This window comes from Arvicola amphibius, chromosome 14 (assembly GCF_903992535.2).
Source record: "Arvicola amphibius chromosome 14, mArvAmp1.2, whole genome shotgun sequence".
NCBI classification, from domain to species: Eukaryota; Metazoa; Chordata; class Mammalia; order Rodentia; family Cricetidae; genus Arvicola; species Arvicola amphibius.
In genome coordinates, this window is record NC_052060.1 from 40,841,497 (window position 1) to 40,860,115 (window position 18,619).

Below are 18,619 nucleotides of genomic sequence, written 5' to 3' on the forward strand. Positions count from 1 at the left end.
AGCAAGTCACTTCACCTGCAGTGTGATTCTCCTGAGCAGATTAGGCAGGAGTTGAAGCTAATGTGGGAACTGTTGTGTTTTAAAGCAACTCAAGGCTCAGGGAGGCAGCAGGTTATACTCTTAAGGGCTGCAGCTTTGCACAGGTTTGTTCTTGGCCGTTCTGGGAGAGGGAAAGGGCCAATAAAGCTTGGTGAATGCGGCTTCATCTGTCATATCCAGCTGTCTATCCATTCAAATCCCCTGCAAGCTCAGCTGCTGGCCTGCCTCCAGCTCCTTTTCCAGTGTGCTGACAGCATGCCCAGCTTCTGAACATTAGTGGGTTGAGGGTGCGAAGGAGCTAGCAGAAAAAGCCTTTGTGCTTTGGAGTGTTTGATTGTTCCCTGACCTTGCAAAGGTGGGCAGTGAGAATTTGTGGAGGTTCAGGTAGATGATGGGTCACGAAAGGACTGAAGATAGAGTATGCCTAGCAGATTGAACTAGAAAACATTGATGGGCTGTTCTTCATAGCACGCTAACTTGGGGCAGTCCTGGAGGCGTCTGTCAGTGTGACCTGAAAGTTACCAGGGGCCAAAGTCTGCACCATTTGCATCAAATTTGTCCCTAGGCCCAAAGAAAAAAATCTGGAAGAGGAAATTTCTTTATTACAAGCATGGTGAAAATGATTGCACTCTAATTTGGGAAAAGGTAGGCTACAAGACCCTTATAACTGCTAACCTGTGGATCTGGGAAGCATTGCAGCCAGAGTGCAGTGGGGTTGCAAACTGGCCTGGTTCACATGCAGAGGATAGATGTGGCTGAGGGCACTATTGCTTCAAGCTCCCCAAAACCACATGGGACAGGCCTATCTGGTATGGATCAAGCAACTTTTCCTGCAGCAGACCCTTGGAGGCCTTTGATAGACAGGAAATGAAAATTTAAGAGTGGCCACGAATAAGCTGAGATTAGACTCAGACCAGGGCTTACGCTTGGGAATATGGACCAGCTGATGCCGCGAGCTAAGATGTTAACCTAGGATCAGCTGTTGGGATCATTCCATTCCTGGCTACCTGTCTATATGTGCAGAGGAAATAGGCTGAAAGTGAGCAGAAAGGGGGGTTATGGGCAGATATCCTGACTAAATAACCATCTTTGGGGTATTCATTTCATTTTAGTTTAACATGTACAAGAACTGTGTGAAAAGTGTGAAAAGTATCCAGAAGATGACAAAACCCAGTTCTTCCCATTTTACCTCATTTGTGGAACAAAAACTTCTGCAACAGGGTACTTCGAGTGCATTAAATAAATATAAATTTTATTAAAAACACTCACATAGCATTATCAGGAATGATATAATAATAAACAGCTTTCAAATAGCCTGCATAACATTACAATACTTACAGTATTTATAACCACCCTCAGATTTTATAAACAAACCCAACATCTCATGAATGAAACTAAGTTAAAAAAAAATAAACCATAGAAAAATGCACACAGGAGATCATTATCTTAGTGTCAAACTGCAAAAGATTTTCCTAACAAGTTAACAACTACCTTGTAAAGTGAACTAGACATCACTGTGCGTCAATCAAGATGAAAAATTCATTCAAGTAATGTTGACACCATGCAGAAGCACTTTCAAGTATGGCCCTGTAGTCAACCCATTCCTATAGAAGCAAATCTCTGATCTGCTTTCCACTTGATTTAACTGAGAGGTTGGATGTCATTTAATTGCCTCTCTTCCTACATGACCCATCCTCTCACAACCACACTTCCTGCTCCTGTTGGCCAGCAGTTTGACAAATGACAGTGGGTGACATGTAAAGCAAACATTCCTTATGAATGACTGGTTCAAGATGGCCAAACGCACCTACAAGAAGCCGATGTTATGGATTCAACATCGTGGTGTGGAAAACCATTAACCTTGTGGTTTTGTGTGCAAAGCAGACATTCTGAAAGTTTTAATGACAAAATGTGACCAATAAATTACAAAGGTCTCCTCCACTGATCATGGAGCCATTTATTTGAAAAGCTGGTAAGCAACACTCTTTTTAGGCCACAATGTAACAGAGTCCTATTGCACGGCACACCACCAGATTCCAGGACTGTTTCGAGACACTCATGGATATGAACCTGTAGTCATTACTAGATCAAAAACCTTTGAGGATTTGGCCAACAGCCATGTGATGACCTTTGACCTCACAAGTTTCCCTTTATCAGGTCAGTGCATTCTATTTTAAGCTTTTTACTTCGTTAAAAATCATCACAACTCTCCAGACCATTAAAAAAATGCTTTTCTTTATAATTAAAAGTTGACAAATTTACAAAATTAGTTTCAGTTATCAGTACATGTACAAGCAAAATAGGAGGGATTCAAAATAAAAGAGTTAAATCCCTGAAAAAAAATATATTAACTGACAACTTTACATAAACACAGATGACATGTTGGCATAAGGAGAACAAGTTGAAATATCCCTGAATTTTTATAATTCAAGTTATACTTGCTAAGAAATCAAGTATTGAAAACGGTATGTTTTAATAATAATAAAAAAAGACTTTTAAAAAATGGTGGTATACAATGCTATAAGCTTTCACTTAGTTCAATATCCTATTGCCAAACTAGTGTTGAGGTATATGACAAGTAGGAACATTACTCAAACTTTTAATCAATTCTTAGCTCACATTAGCATCTATGTGTAGCAGTCTGAGTAGCACCATCGTGATGTGAATTTTGCTTCAATCTCATATATATATATAATATATATACACATATGTATATATTTAATTTTTTACAGTACTAAAATACTAAAGCATTGCATTAAAAAAGTTTTGTTTTACAATTTAATTTACTATACAACTCTTTCGTCTTTTTTTATACAAATTTATGATTTAAAATCACCACAGCAAACCAGCTGCCTATTTTGTTTAGGGTTTTTGCTTTGTTTTGTAGCCAACCATTTCACATGGACTTGACCCTGTCTGCTCATCTTACGCAGGCGTCAGTCCACTCCAGCTTCCTGGTAAGGAGGACACTTAAGCAAAGAGATGACATGACAATGCACGAGGAACACGAAGGCAGCCCGCTGTCCCGGAGCACCTACAGCTCCACGAGACAGTGCGGGCTGAAAGCGGACAAGCTATGCTGGGTCTGGAGCATGCAGCTAGTGATTGTCTGCAGCCAACAGAGAACCAAGCTGCACACACAGAAGCAACGAGCTCGTCACACCGTTACTATAGCCATCAAGATGAGCACCAGAAAGCACGTGTTCTGTGGACTAACACATCCATTCAGCTTCGGTTTGGACTTCACAGGCCGTGTCAGCAATGAGTACTGCTCATCAGCAGATACATGGCTAAAAGCAAATGTTTTAAAAGCTTTCCTTTTTTTAAAAAAAATAAACTTTTAATCCTAAGTGAAAGTAAACTTTTTTTTTTTTTTAAAACGTCTCAGTACCTTAGCATTGTTCAAGTTGCCAAAGCTTAGGTAGGCAAAGTGCTTCTAAAACACCACTTAAAATATTTCAATATACATGTATTTGCACATATAAAAATGTGTGTATGTACACATTATGTTTATTGTCCTACAAGGACATCATCACTGGATGAGCACAATCCAGAGGCCTTTAAAATGTCCACGTTTAAAAAACTAAGCTGTATAAGAATAAGTAAATAAGACATAAATGTAAATGAAAGGTACCCCAGTTCTTCAAGGGCACCAGACTGCACTGACAGCATGGTAAAAAAAAAGGCATTTACTTTTCAGCTATTAAAGACACCATTTTTGTAGCACCATTTCATGTAACACCCAAACAAATTCAGTGTTTTGCCATTATTCACGTAAGCGTCCTGTAGCTTCTTTGATAAATAAGTTAATATTAAGATTACAGTAAAAACTGCGTGTTCAAAAGCCATAATTCCAGTATTCAGCACACCATAGATCAGCACCAGGTGATTCCTGCAACTGTACTACTACAGTACTGTGTCCCGTGACGATGCAAACTTGGTATTAGAAGTGGTCACGTGTGTGGAGTGCTGGGGAAGCATCTCACACCCACGACCTCAGCCAATAAGAGAACCAGTGGTTTCGAAACTATGAACTGTGGTGCATTCTCTTCCTACCTTCCCTTTGCATAGGATGCTTTGGTCTTTTTCCCGAATGCCACCAGGGACCGCTTGGGAAGTCAGTAGAGATTAAGTGCAATGGTAAAAATAATCCCTGTTTTGCTGGTGAGCTGACATCCCTCCCCCCAACAAACACATACAAACACACACACACACACACACACACACACACACTGCATTTGTCATGGATGCTATGACCTGTCCCTGTTGCCCATGCCGTGAGAGCTATATCACTGACAGGTTGTTCTTGGTGTTCTGGCGTAAGGGACAGCATCATACATATCTGCTGTAAGGCCCCGTGACCTGAGTGAAGGCATATGGAGATGTAGTCACCGTGGAGTCTGTGGTCAGGGACCCTGTCTTCTCAACAAGAGACTGGATGAAGCGCAGGTAACTGGGCTCAGAAGGTTCCTGCAGCTCCATGGGCTCACGTTTTACCCTTTTGCCATGGCTTTTCTGAGACACATGCTCTGGTCCATACTTTTCACACTCTTCCTCTTTCTCTCGGGCCTTTTCAGCCATTTTGGCTTCCCAGAGAGCCAAGCCATGCTTTGGCTCGTTCAGGTTCTTATGCTGGTAAAATACAAGGGAGATCCTGGTGGGATTAACCCGATCGGGAGTATTTATCCGTGTTGTGGCATGAAGCTCTCGCTTTGCACACTCGATGAGAAGCGAGCCATGAGTTGGAGCCACAGCCACCCCTCCGATGTCAGGATCAAGAAAGCTGTGCTCACTGTCTGACCAGACCTCGTCATTGTCCTCCACAGAAGAAGCCACACCCTGGCCTGCTGCCCCAGGTTGCTTCTCCTGACTGCTGTTAGTCAGATTGTGTAATAGACCTGGGGCAGAAGCAGTACTCTCATGATTCAGCCCTGGAAGCACCCTTGATAGCCCATTAGCTGTGTGGGAGAGCATGTCACTCTCCTTGCTGTGGAAGGCTTGATTGGAGCTATTCGTCATGCCCGAAGCCGCCGCGGTGTAGCTGTGGATCGTCTGAGGAGGTGGATGGCGTTCGCTGTTTCCGTAGTCTGTGTGTGGATTGCTCATACTGTACGGCAATCTGGAGGCAGCTCCCATGAAATGGCCATCTATCTCAGGGGCGGGATAAGGAGAGAAGGTTGCGAGGTGGTGTACATTTGGTTTTATGATACAGTTGCTGAAGGCCTCTCTCTGCACATTTTGGTTTCCATAACTTAAGTACTTAGAGGGACCGTCTCCAAACCTCTGTTGGTAAAATGTGTGGATGGGTGGTAGGTTCAGCTTGGTCAGATGCTCCTGGCTTGCATATCTGTACAGATCCCTGGGCTGAGACTGGGGGGAGTAAGAACCTAAGTAAGGAGAACAGTTGTCCACAGACACATTCCCATTGCACTGATACACTCCGTATTGGTTATTCTGATTGAAAAGCCCAGGGTAAGGGTTCATGGGGTCAGAAGGACTCAAATAGGACGCTGCAGCTTGAGATGAGGTGGGGTAACAGTTCACGTGGTTGGTATCTCCATAAATATCTGAAGTGTGTGAAGAGCCTGGATAAGGGCTAAGTGGATTGGGCCGTCTCATGTATGGGTTGGTAGAGTAAGAGCCGATGGACTCAGACTGAGAGTTACTCTGCAGGATCTGTGGCTGTGGCTGAGGTGGCTGTGCCTGTGGCTGGTGTGGCCGCTGCACTTGTTGAAGGTGCCTCTGAAGTGGCTGGGGCTGCTGGATGACAGATCCCGAAAGTCGCAATTGTTCTAAGGAAAGAGCAGGAACGAATACTGGTTGTTATTCTAAAAACTCTAGTGGAGATTCTTAAATATATGCAACAGTACAGACAGTCTCTGCGAGCAAGGGTGAAGGAAAGCCGGAGCTCTGAACATTGTCAAGCAGAACTTTTTGTGTCTGAAGTATTAGAATAAATGCGCTGAGCTTTTAATGCTACATTTTGTGAGTAAGAAAAATGTGTGTCCACCAGAGTCATTCAAAATGCTTCTGCTCACTCTACCTATCTCCCAGCCCTTCCTCAACTTAGCCCAGTCCTCACCGTCTATGCAAACATAGTCTGAAAGGCAGTGACTGCACTGTAATAGTGCCCCCCCCACCTCTATTGTTCCTGGAGGAGGAAACATGTTTTATTTTATTTCTCAATTGTCTGGCATGTGACAGGACTTGTTATATAATTAGAACGACAAGAAGAATTGCATTTATCAATACCTAGAAAGGATCTTACACACTTGGTGAATCCTACTTCATCAGAACACTTCCCAGGAAGGAAATTTACACAACTCTAGAGAGCACCTTGTAGAAAGTAAGCTACAAACTATTAAATGGACCCGCTGTGGCGCTATTGAGACATGAACAGTTTTCCATCACAGAAACCAGTAAGAAGGGAATTTTCATCTCTAAAAGCCAAGAGGTGGTAAGCTAAATTGAAAGAACATTCTTTTCATTGGCGGTTAAGTTACATATACATCCTAAAAACTGGATTTCTTTTTAGTAGCTCCAACCATAGATAAGGCAAGGGGCTCTGAGGCCATTCTCTATGAGGACAACCACAGCCAGAAGCTCTTTTGATGAGTGTGGAACTTTAGCTAAACCAGACCAAACCTGTCTATGGAAAAATATACTCAATTCACCCTTTATCCTGTCAATTGCATTTTCAAACTCATTTCAATATAGCACTATTTAATTACCTAGGCCTAAAGACTTGGAGCAGTCCAAAGTTTTCTCCCTTCCCATCTACTCTTTTGCCAGTGTGATCTGTTTTGTATTCTGAGAGGCTTTACTTGCAGTTTCTTATATATTTAACTCAAGGTCTTGTGCTCCCCTCTTGCCCCATTTTAGGTCCTAATGCTCCCTCCTTAAACTTGGTGAAATGTCCCTGCATGATTCACACGACTTTTGACATATAAATGACCCGTTTATACGTTTTGTTATTTATTACATTTAGGACAACCCCAATGCCCCTCTAGTCTGAGATGGACGGTACACCAACTCTAACAATGCCAGTAAAAGCCTGGACCTGGTCACTTGCGGGAAGATCGTGCTATGGACTCAGACCACGACTGTTACCACATACAGGTGTCACCCAGTGCTGAAGGCCACAAGGGCCATGCGGAGTTTACCTGGCAGCTGTTTCATATGGCTTGCACTTTCCATCTGCTTTGTGCGTGAGGAAGACTTCTCCTTTTCGTTCTTAGTTGAGCAGTTCTCCAGGGAAGACAGCTTTTCAGCTGCAGCTTTCTTGGCCTCTAGTTTTCTTTGTCGGCAGCTCTTGACCGGCTCTGCCAACATCCTCACCTTCCTCCGGAAAGAGTTCAGCACCTGAATGGACCCCTTCCGAATCTTCTCCTCCTGACCCTCGGTGCTCCCAAACTCATCCACAGGAGAAATTTTGTACATAGGTAATACGTGGAGCTGCTCGTCCTTAGGCTGTCCTCCAATCTCTCGATTGTCTTCTCTAGTGAGGGTGCACACCTGATGGGGAGGGGAAATGGTCCAGGCTCAGTTGCAGGTTCAAAAGAAGCGTATACAGGCTAAAGTTCCTCCCTCCTAGTATTCACATGTGTGTTGAAACAGGGACATGTGTGTAGTATCAAAACCAGATATGCCTGTTATTAATGAAGACAATGTACAAACTGAAGACAGGGAGAAAAGACAAGCTCCCCTTGATACTTTTTCAAGTCTATCAGGAATCACTACGAGTGATTGTCATGCACGTCTAGCTAGAACTTAAGGAAGAAGACGTGCTTCTTCCAGATGAAATGATGCTGTGTCCTGCTTTCCACATATTAAACACACATGACAGATCATTTCCTTCAAGAAGCTATAGCCTGCTTCTAACTACGTGACTACCATATGCAATGGGTAGGGAAGGGGGATAGCACGACACAGCTCGGCTGCCCTCAGACCTGACTCCTAACTATCCATGTTTAAAAAGTTTGCTGGAGAGATGGCTCAGTGGTTAAGAGTGCTGTATATTCTTCCAGAGGACCTGGGTTCAATTCCCAGCACCCACATGACAGTTCACACCTTGATGGAGGACTCTCATTGGTTAATAAAGAAACTGCCTTGGCTTTTTGATAGGACAGGATTTAGATAGGTGGAGTAGACAGAACAGGATGCTGGGAGTGAGGCAGATGCCTCAGACAATCGCCATGCCTCTCCTCTCTGAGAAGTTCGCCATGAAGCCAGCCACCAGGTCAAACATGCTGAATCTTTCCCGGTAAGACACCACTCCATGGTGCTACACAGATTATTAGAAATGGGTTAATCAAGATGTGAGAATTAGACAACAAGAGGCTAGAACTAATGGGCCAGGCAGTGTTTAAATGAGTACAGTTTGTGTGTTGTTATTTCGGGTATAAAGCTAGCCGTGTGGGATCCGGGAGGGATGAAAAGCAGGCCTACTCACCTCATCACTACAACACCTGTCTGTAACACCAGTTCCAGGGGATCAAGCATCCTCATACAAATATATGTGCAGGCAAGATATCAGTGCACATACAAAAATAAGCAAATTTTTTAAAAATTTTGCTATGTTTAAGAAATTTTACAGCTGGGTAGTGGTGGTACATTACTTTAAATCAGAACTCAGGAGGCAGGTGGATCTCTGTGAGTTGAGGCCAGCCTAATCTACAGGGCAAGTTCTAACACTGGAAAGTCTACACAGAGAAACCCTAACTTGAAGCCCCCTCCCACCACAAAAAGGTAAAAATTAACAAGATACCAATTAAAATAAAAATGATCTGGTCACAGATATAACTCATGTACAGTTTCATGTGCCCTCTTTTGCTTTAATAGTTTAAAGGTAATTTTCTTTCCTTAACTATAATCGTCATTTTGATAAAAGACTTTAATATTTACTTGATAAATGGAGAAAATAAGACCTAAAGGACAAGTAGCTATAAAATGAGTGGGAGATATCCCCTAAAAGGAATATAATCTTTCTAAGTGACCAAGGAATTGTGAAGAATGTTCTCCAAACTCATGTCTCTGAATACATTTCTCTTACATATTTATCACTGCTCAGTTCTCATCCAGAGTGCCTTTCCATCTTGCCCTGTAGAACCTGTGATCATTCCAAGGCAGGTATACTCTCAGTTCCCACTCCATAAAGAAGCTGCTTTGGGCCTCTAGCTGGGCAGAATAGACCAAGGCGGGAGTTCCAAGCAAAGGTAGAAGAGAAAGTAGACAGAGTCAGTGAGACACCATGTAGCCACCAGCAAAGGAGACAGATGCCCGGGACATTTACTGGTAAACCACAAGCCTCATGGTGATGTACAGATTAACAGAATCTTATACCTTAACTTAAGGTATAAGAGCTAGCTAGAAAGACGATTAAGCTATTGGCCAAGCAGTGATTTAATTAATAGAGTTTCTGTGCAATTATTTTGGTCCAGGCAGTCAGGAATGAGTAAGCAGTCTCCGCCAACACAATCACTTTGCTAGAATGAAGAACTGACTACGTGACTGAGCTACTATGTTTCTTCCACGTTCCAGACTATAGCACAGCCATCAATGGCCAGGGCTGACAGGGTTATGAGCAGTTTCTTTTCTTCGGTCTAACTTCAACTAGGGCTGATAGCTCTGAATCAGAGCCTGTGTTATAACCAAGGATGTGTCAACCCATTGTGTCCACTGTAATATGTAGGTATAATGAGCTCCTCTGGACTCAATGTGCATGTGTCATGAACATGACACTGGGTGTCAATTATTTCCCACCTTAGCTTTGGGGGGCAGAGTATCTCACTGAGTCTCAAGTACACTGGCTGGGTGATTGGATAGCAAGCCTTAGAGATCCTTCTTTCTCCACTTCCCCTATGCTGGGATTAAAGGTGCCTGTCATAGCACTGGCTTTTACATAGGTAGAGGGGACTCAATTCAATTCTTCAAGCTGGAGGCAAGTACTTTCCTGGCTGAACCACTTCCTCAGCTGCTGAATGATCAAATCCTGCACATTACGAACTGTGACAGTGAAAATGTGCTTTTCACTTCTGTTTCTCCGCAAGGAGAATCAGAACCTTGTCTTGGGAACGGTTGTGTGTGTACGCATGTGTTTTCTTTTCCAAGCTGTGAGGTTATAGTTCACTACATACCTAAAGCTGAAGTTTGATTTTTTTTAAGAGAAGATTTTCAATTGTATGTATGGATGTGTTGTTTCTCTGCACACGAGTTATCATGACTACAGAAACCAGACCAGAATAATGTACCAAATCCCTTAGACCTGGAGTTACAGGTGGTTGTCATGATATGTCATTTGTATTTTAATAAATAAAGCTTGACTGAAGACCAGAATACAAAATAGTCACAATAGTCAGTCATAGAGGCCAGGCAGTGGTGGCACACACCTTTAATCCCAGCAGCAACAGTAGTTATCCATAGAGGTTGGGCGGTGGTGGTGCATGCCTATAATCCCAGCATTAGAGAGGAATATACGGCGGGACGAGACAGGAACTCATTCTCTTTCATTCTGAAGATTTAGTAGATGTAAGAGCTCTATAGTGACTTGGATGATTTGATTTTCTTATCTTCAGGTTGAACCCTAATATCTGTCTCTGGGTTTTTAGTATTTATGCTACATTTGGTGCCAAATGTGAAACTTGAACCCATGACCCTGTGATTAAGAGTCCCATGCTCTACCGACTGAGGGATAAAATCTGGCAGATGGATGTGTTCTATTGTGTAGAATTTAGAAAACTAAAATATGTACACCACACTTGATACTCATTTAGGTTTTCAATGGAAAACTGCTTTGAGTTTGGAAAAGGCTGATTCAGTAATCACACATTTGATAGAGGTTATGACAATCAGTTTTTGCTTATTTTAATATAAAGCATATTACAGGTGTACCACACTATCCTACAGGCCAGACAGTTATAAAAAGATCAAATCAAACTCTAAAGGATAAATAAACAGAAAGGGATGATAACTACCCCCAAAATAGATTGCATCATGCTTTATTAACTTTTAATTTTCTAAATGCTAATGAGAAAGAAACAACAGCTGTGGAGATACGTTGGATAGTAGAAAAAAACTACAGAATTAAATCAGTCAATACACTTTAAAGATATACTGACCTCAGAGTGGAAAGCGAGATATATGTTACATTGGGGAAGGAGTGTTGCTTTTATTTCCACAGGAAAAGAAAAGCTATGGATACCATCAAATTGATAAAGATTTGATTTGAACAGGAGGCAACCTCTTAATTAGAAGAGATGATAGTTCATCAAACACCATGACCATTTAGTATAAACTATCCTATAAAACTATCAAATGCTTTTACTTTATCAGATATAAGAGAATTTCCCCAAAATTCAAGTTGGGGAAGGGTTTTCCATTTAATATAAACTATGCTATAAAACTAACAAATGCTTTTACTTCATCAGCTATAACTTTCCATAATAGAATCTCCCAAAAATTCAAGTTGTTTTGTTTTTTCAGGAGAATGAAGATATCAAGCTAAGGACTGGACCACTGGAAAAATGAGACATCTGAAGAAAAAGTACAAATCATCTATGAAAATTGACTCAAGAAAAAGAGTAAGTTGCCCTTTTGGTATATAACATTTCTAACATGATAAAATTTCATAAGTCTTTCCAAATGTTTGTTTCTACTGTTCTCTACAGATACATAATGCAAACGGTCTTTTTGTAGTCCCAGTCTAATTAAAAATCAAAGCTGGCTTTGGAGTTGGAGTGTGACTCTCTCCTTCTCTAAATACATGTATGTTTATTAAAGTGAAATCCAAAATTTGTCTCATGTCAGAAGAGCCACCTGATATGGGGCAGAAGAAAAACAAATATTTAAGGACTATTATATTGCTACCAATCTCATGATCCTTTGGTTTATATTGACTATTTAATAACTTTTCTTGGTATATAAGATTAATATGTATTATAAGTATATATTATAAAATATATATTAAACTTTTTGTCCTGATATTAATGGTTATATAGAGTATTAACTAATTCTAAGAAAAGGTTTCATCTACCTTCCTGTATATGATTTTTGGGTTTAAGTCTCTATCAGTTTTCTGCAGTGAAACCTGGGCACACCTAACAGTAATCTTTGAAGTCTTCATAAGGATCGTGGGGTTGAAAAATACCCCCTAAAGATTGGCTTTGGACTACAAACTGCTCAGAACAATTTCAAGGTTGCTAGCTGATATGATCCAGCCTCACAGACTGCTCTAGCCATGACTTGCCATAAGTCCTGCACTTTCCCATTACACACAGACTGGACAACAAATGATACAGCTACATTTCCCAGGACTAGACAATTAACCTAAATTTTTCTTTTCAGGATTCCCTAAAGATGCCATCACCCCCAGAGAGCAGGAAGCAAATTTAAGAATATGACTTTCACTTTCCCAAGAGGTGGGGTGGGTGGCTTTTGGTCTTTCATTGGGTTATGAATATTTGTCATTGTTTAGGGAGATTGGTTACAAGCTGTTATCAGTAATGGTCAGGAAAAAAGCTAAACAAAGGAAATTAAATTCAAGGTTCTTGTTTTGAATAGAAAAAAGGGGATACAGATATGATAAGATAAAATGGTAAATTATTAAATCTACTCTGAAAAGAAAAAAGAAGATATAGATATGATAATATAAAAGGTAGATTATTGAATCTACTTTTAAAAAGAAATTACTAGTTTTAAATGTTCTACATTGGATTGGACTTTTGTATATTATACACAAATTTTATATATTGATACAAATTTGAGATTAATTTTGGTACAACATACTGTATATACATTTCTTCTTGGTCAAGGTATTGTACCTATACAATTCATTTAATGATGTAAAGCAAATTCCTAGTCCTTGAAAATTATTATTACCAACTGTTTAGGATAATAAGAAATTGCAGGTTAGTAATTAATCACCTATTATAATTGAACTTGTAGTCACATTAGGTATGGTTTCAAGGTCAAACAAAGATATATTTTAGATAGACAGGTCATCTTCAAACACTTCAAAGATTTACAGAATATGGCATTTAAAATGTCCTAATAGCATAGTTTTTTATTTTTTCTTTTTCTTTTTAAAATTTTTTTTTTATTAAAAATTTCCATCTCCTCCCCTCTCCCCCCTCCCCTCCCCTCCACCCATACCCCCACTCTCTCTCTCCAGGCCAAAGAGTCATCAGGGTTCCCTATACTATGTTAAGTCCAAGGTCCTCCCAACTCCCCCCAGGTCCAGGAAGGTGAGCATCCAAACTGACAAGGCTCACACAGAGCCCGTCCATGCCGTAGAAAATGCCCTTGTTTTGACTGCTGACAGTACGCTGTTCTAATTGGGCAAGCAGGACACAAAAGAAAGTGACTGCCAAACATTGTCCTTGTCTACTAATGTGCCTCCCTGTTATGAGAGTGTTTGCCGTGCCCAGCAAGGTTACTCTGGAGCACAATTCACATCTGTTCTGAGCCAGCAGCACACAGCCTTTGCTTTCCGCTGGCAGATGCTGCTAGGATCACAGGTTGCCACTTACCAATGTGCTGCCATTTGGCATGTTGTGCAGGTCCCTGTGGGCATGAGCACAGAAGTCCACACATGCAGTGACCCCTGAGAATGGTCGGCCTTCCTTCAGACCCAAACGGCACTCTGGGGCTCTGTGTTCATATTCAATCTGAGAAAAACACGTATGTGTGTGAGTGGGAAGGTACTTCAGAATAGTTTGAGACTATTTTGCACTTTATATCTATAAAATGATGAAATGACAAAAACATAGAAAATTTTCATTTGACAATACCATCGAGGAAAATTCCATGTGTGTGTGTGATGCCAAGGGTCCCATTCAGGGCTTCACACATTGACGTGGCACTCCACTCCTGACTTACCCTGCCAGGTCCCAGATTTCTCCCTTCCCTCCAAACCCTCCTCGCTCTTTCAAATTCATGGTCTCGTTTCCCACTAATTGTTAGTGAAATACACACACACACACACACACACACACACACACACACACACACACACACACTAACTGTTATTGTAGCATATATTCCTAACCTGCCCATGAAACTTGTTAGGTGGCATTTACAGAAGGCAGTCTAATCTTGATGTATGTATACTCATGTAACCACTGCTATAAACAACATCAGGCCCATAATCTTCATTCCCTGAAGTTTCTGCCAGTCTCCTGGGTTTTTCCACCACACAGACAAGTGAGGACTGCATCACATTTAAAGTCTTTTCCATAGTCAAGGGAATAACCCATATTAAAAAAATGCGTGAGATGGAAGAAAATCTGTGCAGAAGATACTTCTGATTATAGTTACTACCCAAAATGTCTAAGATTTAAAGAAAAAATAAAAATAAAAATTCAGTCACTTCATCCTTTCCTACTTCCAGTGCAAACTTGGTACATGAACGGCTCCCTGTAGGCTGATACCACATCTTTATCTTGTACCAGATACTCAGGAACAAACAGCTTTTCCTCTGTGTACATCTCTTTCTAGATTTTATTATGTGGCAGTTACTTTTGAATTTATTTCTAAACATATGCTCTCTTCATGCCTCTATGTGGCTACAAACAGGTCTTCATTTGAGTTCATTGGATGATTCTGTTATGGGACTAAATCTGGAGAAATTTCTGAACTCATCGCTTAGTTAACTAAGGAGTTTAGTACTTGCAAAATAAGTAAACACAGAATGATTTTGTCTTTGACTTTCTTCATGGAGACAAAGTCTAACAAAACTGGACCCATGTATAATAAATGTAATAAGCAATGTATTAGTTGATAAATGTATAATAAATGTAATAATCCTGTGAAAATATACTGTACAGTCAGGGCCACATGATTTAAATATATTCAACAAAATCTTCACATGAAATCTTTTAGTCAAAACCTAAGTTAAGACTAAAAAAATTTGTTTTTAAGGCTGAAAAGACCAAGAGGATGCCTTTTAAATGACAAAACAAAACCCATACACTAGGAACAATTCTTCAAATAGTTTTAACAATTAAGAGAGAAAGGGAGGCTGCAGGGAGAGCTCAGCAGTGAAGAACACTCACTGTTCTTGCAGAGACCCTGCACCCACATAGTGGCTTACAACTGCCTGTCTATAACTCTGTTCAAGGAGAGCTAATGCCGTGTGTGTGTGTGTGTGTGTGTGTGTATGTGTGTGTGTGTGTGTATAACATATATATATACACACACACACATACATGCAGGGTACCACTCATATACATGAAGAAAAGAAAAAAAATGAAACTTAAAAAAGAAGGTTAAAAAGATACTCCAGGAGTGGATAAGTTACAAATAATGAACAAATAGTTTGAATCATAAATAATCACTTAAACTTACCTGATTATTGTATGCATCAGGTGCAAATTTCTTGTATATTGGAGCAATTAGAGTAGACAGGTTTTGCAAATGAGATTCTAGTTTCTCTTCCTGTACAAAAAATGATCCAACAAATTCTAAATTAAAGATCAATATACAAACCTGTGTATGCATTTAGAAACAGGGCAGTCAGTTATATTATTCCCAAGTGTATAGAGTTTTTCTTTATATATATTCTAAAATATGACTAGTTCTAGTATGAATGTTGTGCGATCAGGAAGCTAGTTACTTGGGCTTGGGTAAGATGGACCGAATCTCTCCGCTCTGCTGGGGGAGTGGTGCTGAGTAAGCCAGATGGGTCCCAAGAACCCATTTTCTTTCATTATGCAAATGTTCATTAAGGAAGATGAACACCTATGTTTGTCTAAAGACTGAGCAGTTTACTTGAAAGGCAAACATTGTTATATTCTCAATACTCCATGCTCACACAGAAAAGGTTTTCAGAGAGGCTTCTGAAGTGGCATGTGTTAGTAATTGGTTTGTAAATTTCCACTGACATATTCTCACGAGAGAGAGCTTCTCTGTGTAGCCCTGGCTGTCCTGCCACTTACTCTGTAAACTAGGCTGGCCTCGAACTCATAGAGATCTGCCTGCTTCTGGGGTGATGGGATTAAAGGGGTATACTACCACTCCTGGCCAACACATTCTCATTTTAAAATTACTACTGTTAAGCAATTTTGAGGGCTGCAGAGATGTATCAGCAGTTAAGACACTTGCTGCTCTCCTAGAGGATCCAAACTTGGTTCCTCTCCCTTATGTCAGAACAGCTCACAGCTAGCACCTATTACACAGTTGTAAGTGATCACAAGCCTTCTTCTAGCCTCTAGGGGCACCTTCATGTACATGGTGCACATACAAACACACAGGCACATGCATACACATCAATAATTATGCTGCCTGCCGCATGCCATGTGTGAGTGCACACACAAATGTATCACACACACATCAGGGATGCAACCTTTTAGTAGGTAAACAGTGCCATATTCCTGCCTGAGAAAATATCTTTCGAGAATATTTAAATCGTTGATTTTTATTTAATATTATAGCCACAAATAACAGTTCCCTTTTAGAGGAATATATTCAAGTTAATAACTGCATATGTACTTTAACTACATTTAAGATTCAATAGCTACAGTGTAGGGAGTGAGACAGTACACAAGTGCCAGGTATATTGAGGTTTTGGTCATTCGGCAAACTTCCAAGCAGACTTAAATGACCTTAAGTCCCACAATTTACAAATATGTTTTCCAAAGAATCTGTATTTTAAGAGACAAAAAGTTTGATGGCTTCAGTGAGAAATCAACGCTCATTTTACTTGAATGGGACATGTATACTAAAACTGACCTGTTTTCATTGCTCAAATACATTCAGTCCAGGAACTTAAATCTTGTGACTGACTAGAAATAGGGTAAGCATGACTTTCATAATTCAGACTTGGATGAGAATGACATCACACATCCTAATTTAGTTTTCTTTAAAATAAGTCTTCCTTGTTTTAAAAATAATATTTACATATTATCTACAAATCCACAATATTTTTGTCCTTGATTGCAACCTGATTCACGTTGCCACAGTAAACCCCAATATCACAGATCTTCAAGCACGACCAGCTTTAATATGTAAATAATTTTTACCTGGTCTAAGATATTATAGACTTGTTTTTTCCCAAACACTCCATGAAAAATTAATGTTAAATGGGACCTTGTCCTTATACATATCAATAGTGTAAAATTACACCGAAAAATCAAAATTTCATTAACATCAAGAGTCTATTGTCTGCCAGGTGATGGTGGTGCACACCTTTAATCACAGGAGGCAGAGGCAGATAGATCTCTGTGAGTCTGAGGTCAGCCTGGTTTAGATTGAGCTCCAGGACAGCCTATTCTTGATTGATGATTGACAGGGAAGGGGCCAGCTCAATATGGGCAGTGCCATCTCTGGGCTGCTGGTCCAGGGTTCTATAAGAAACTGACCCAATCAAGTCATAGGGAGTAAGCAAACAGCACTCATCCATGGCCTCTGCAATAGCTCTGTGCCTCCAGATTCCTGCTCTGATCTCCCTAGATGATGAATTACATTACAAGCTTTAAGGTGGAATAATTCTTTCCTCCCCAAGGTGACGTTGGTCATGGTGTTTTTAATCACAGCAGTAGAAACCTTAGCAAAGACAGCCCACAGGGAAGACTCATTTATGCTGCTATACATAGTCATGTTAAATTTATAAAATATTTTGTGCTTATTATTTTGCCAGAATTTGTAGGTTCATCTGAGATGAAATTCCTTCTGTTAATGAGAGTATGACAGGTCATCCATGCTCACTAATTCTATATGAAAAATAGGTTATATATTAGGAAACAAACCAACCTCTTTTGGATCATCTCCAAGTAGCTTAAATTTCCTTGGGATCTTGCTTCTGGCATACTTACATCCATTATAGTACATGCTCCAAGAACAACCAAAAGAAAAGGAGGCACCACAGGTTTCTGGATCCAAGCCCTGACAAGCACAGGTTCTCCTGAGATCAAAGGACAAAATGCAAGATTATAGATAGTGCACCTTCTCCTCAGTGGAGGCATCTCCTAGCACCTTAGTCTCTGACAAACTCCACCATCTCACCTTTTATGTTACTGAGCCATTCTCATGTCTTAAAGAGACAGAGATTGTTTCTACCTCTAAATTTGAGTATTCTTAGATTTCATATAATTGTGTAATGTGTGTCAATGATAATTGTTTCCATATATTGTTTGTGACAACTTTGGTCACTTCAATTTTCTCATTTTTGTGTTCTAAACTTGTTTTTTATTATTATTTGTCATGTTCAATTAAAATGCACTTGGTGCATTGCTTAGAAATGTATTTTTATACACACAAATTTTGATAAGAAAGGGGAAGGAATATTACCAAATTCATTCTACAATTTACCCTGACACCAAAAGTCAAAAAAGACTCAATAAAACTACTGACTAATTTCCCTGATGAACACAGATGGACAAATTTTGCAAATCCTATTTAAGAACACAATAAGATCATACACCTTGGTAGAGTTGGCTTCATGGCAACAATGCATAGGTTCAACACACAAATAAGTACAGACATCACATGATCTTATCAACAGACATACAAAAAAAACTTTGGACAAAGATCAATGTTCCTTCATGAGAAGTGCTAAAGAAACCAGGGAGAGAAGGAATCTATGCCA

General features: G+C 40.2%; 1 protein-coding gene across 1 annotated transcript in view; it reads right to left on the bottom strand.

Annotated features, from left to right (window-relative positions):
- Positions 1-2,464: 2,464 nt before the first annotated feature.
- Tet2 (tet methylcytosine dioxygenase 2) overlaps positions 2,465-18,619 on the bottom strand; it is an 83,935-nt gene continuing 67,780 nt past the window's right edge. Inside the window, exons 7-11 of the mRNA XM_038311230.1 lie at positions 17,785-17,935; positions 15,382-15,471; positions 13,566-13,703; positions 7,203-7,554; positions 2,465-5,831 (exon numbers count right to left, since the gene is read on the bottom strand). Of these exons, the coding sequence (XP_038167158.1) occupies positions 4,372-5,831; positions 7,203-7,554; positions 13,566-13,703; positions 15,382-15,471; positions 17,785-17,935 (2,191 nt within the window). The 3' untranslated portion in view covers positions 2,465-4,371. The remainder of the gene's footprint in view (positions 5,832-7,202; positions 7,555-13,565; positions 13,704-15,381; positions 15,472-17,784; positions 17,936-18,619) is intronic.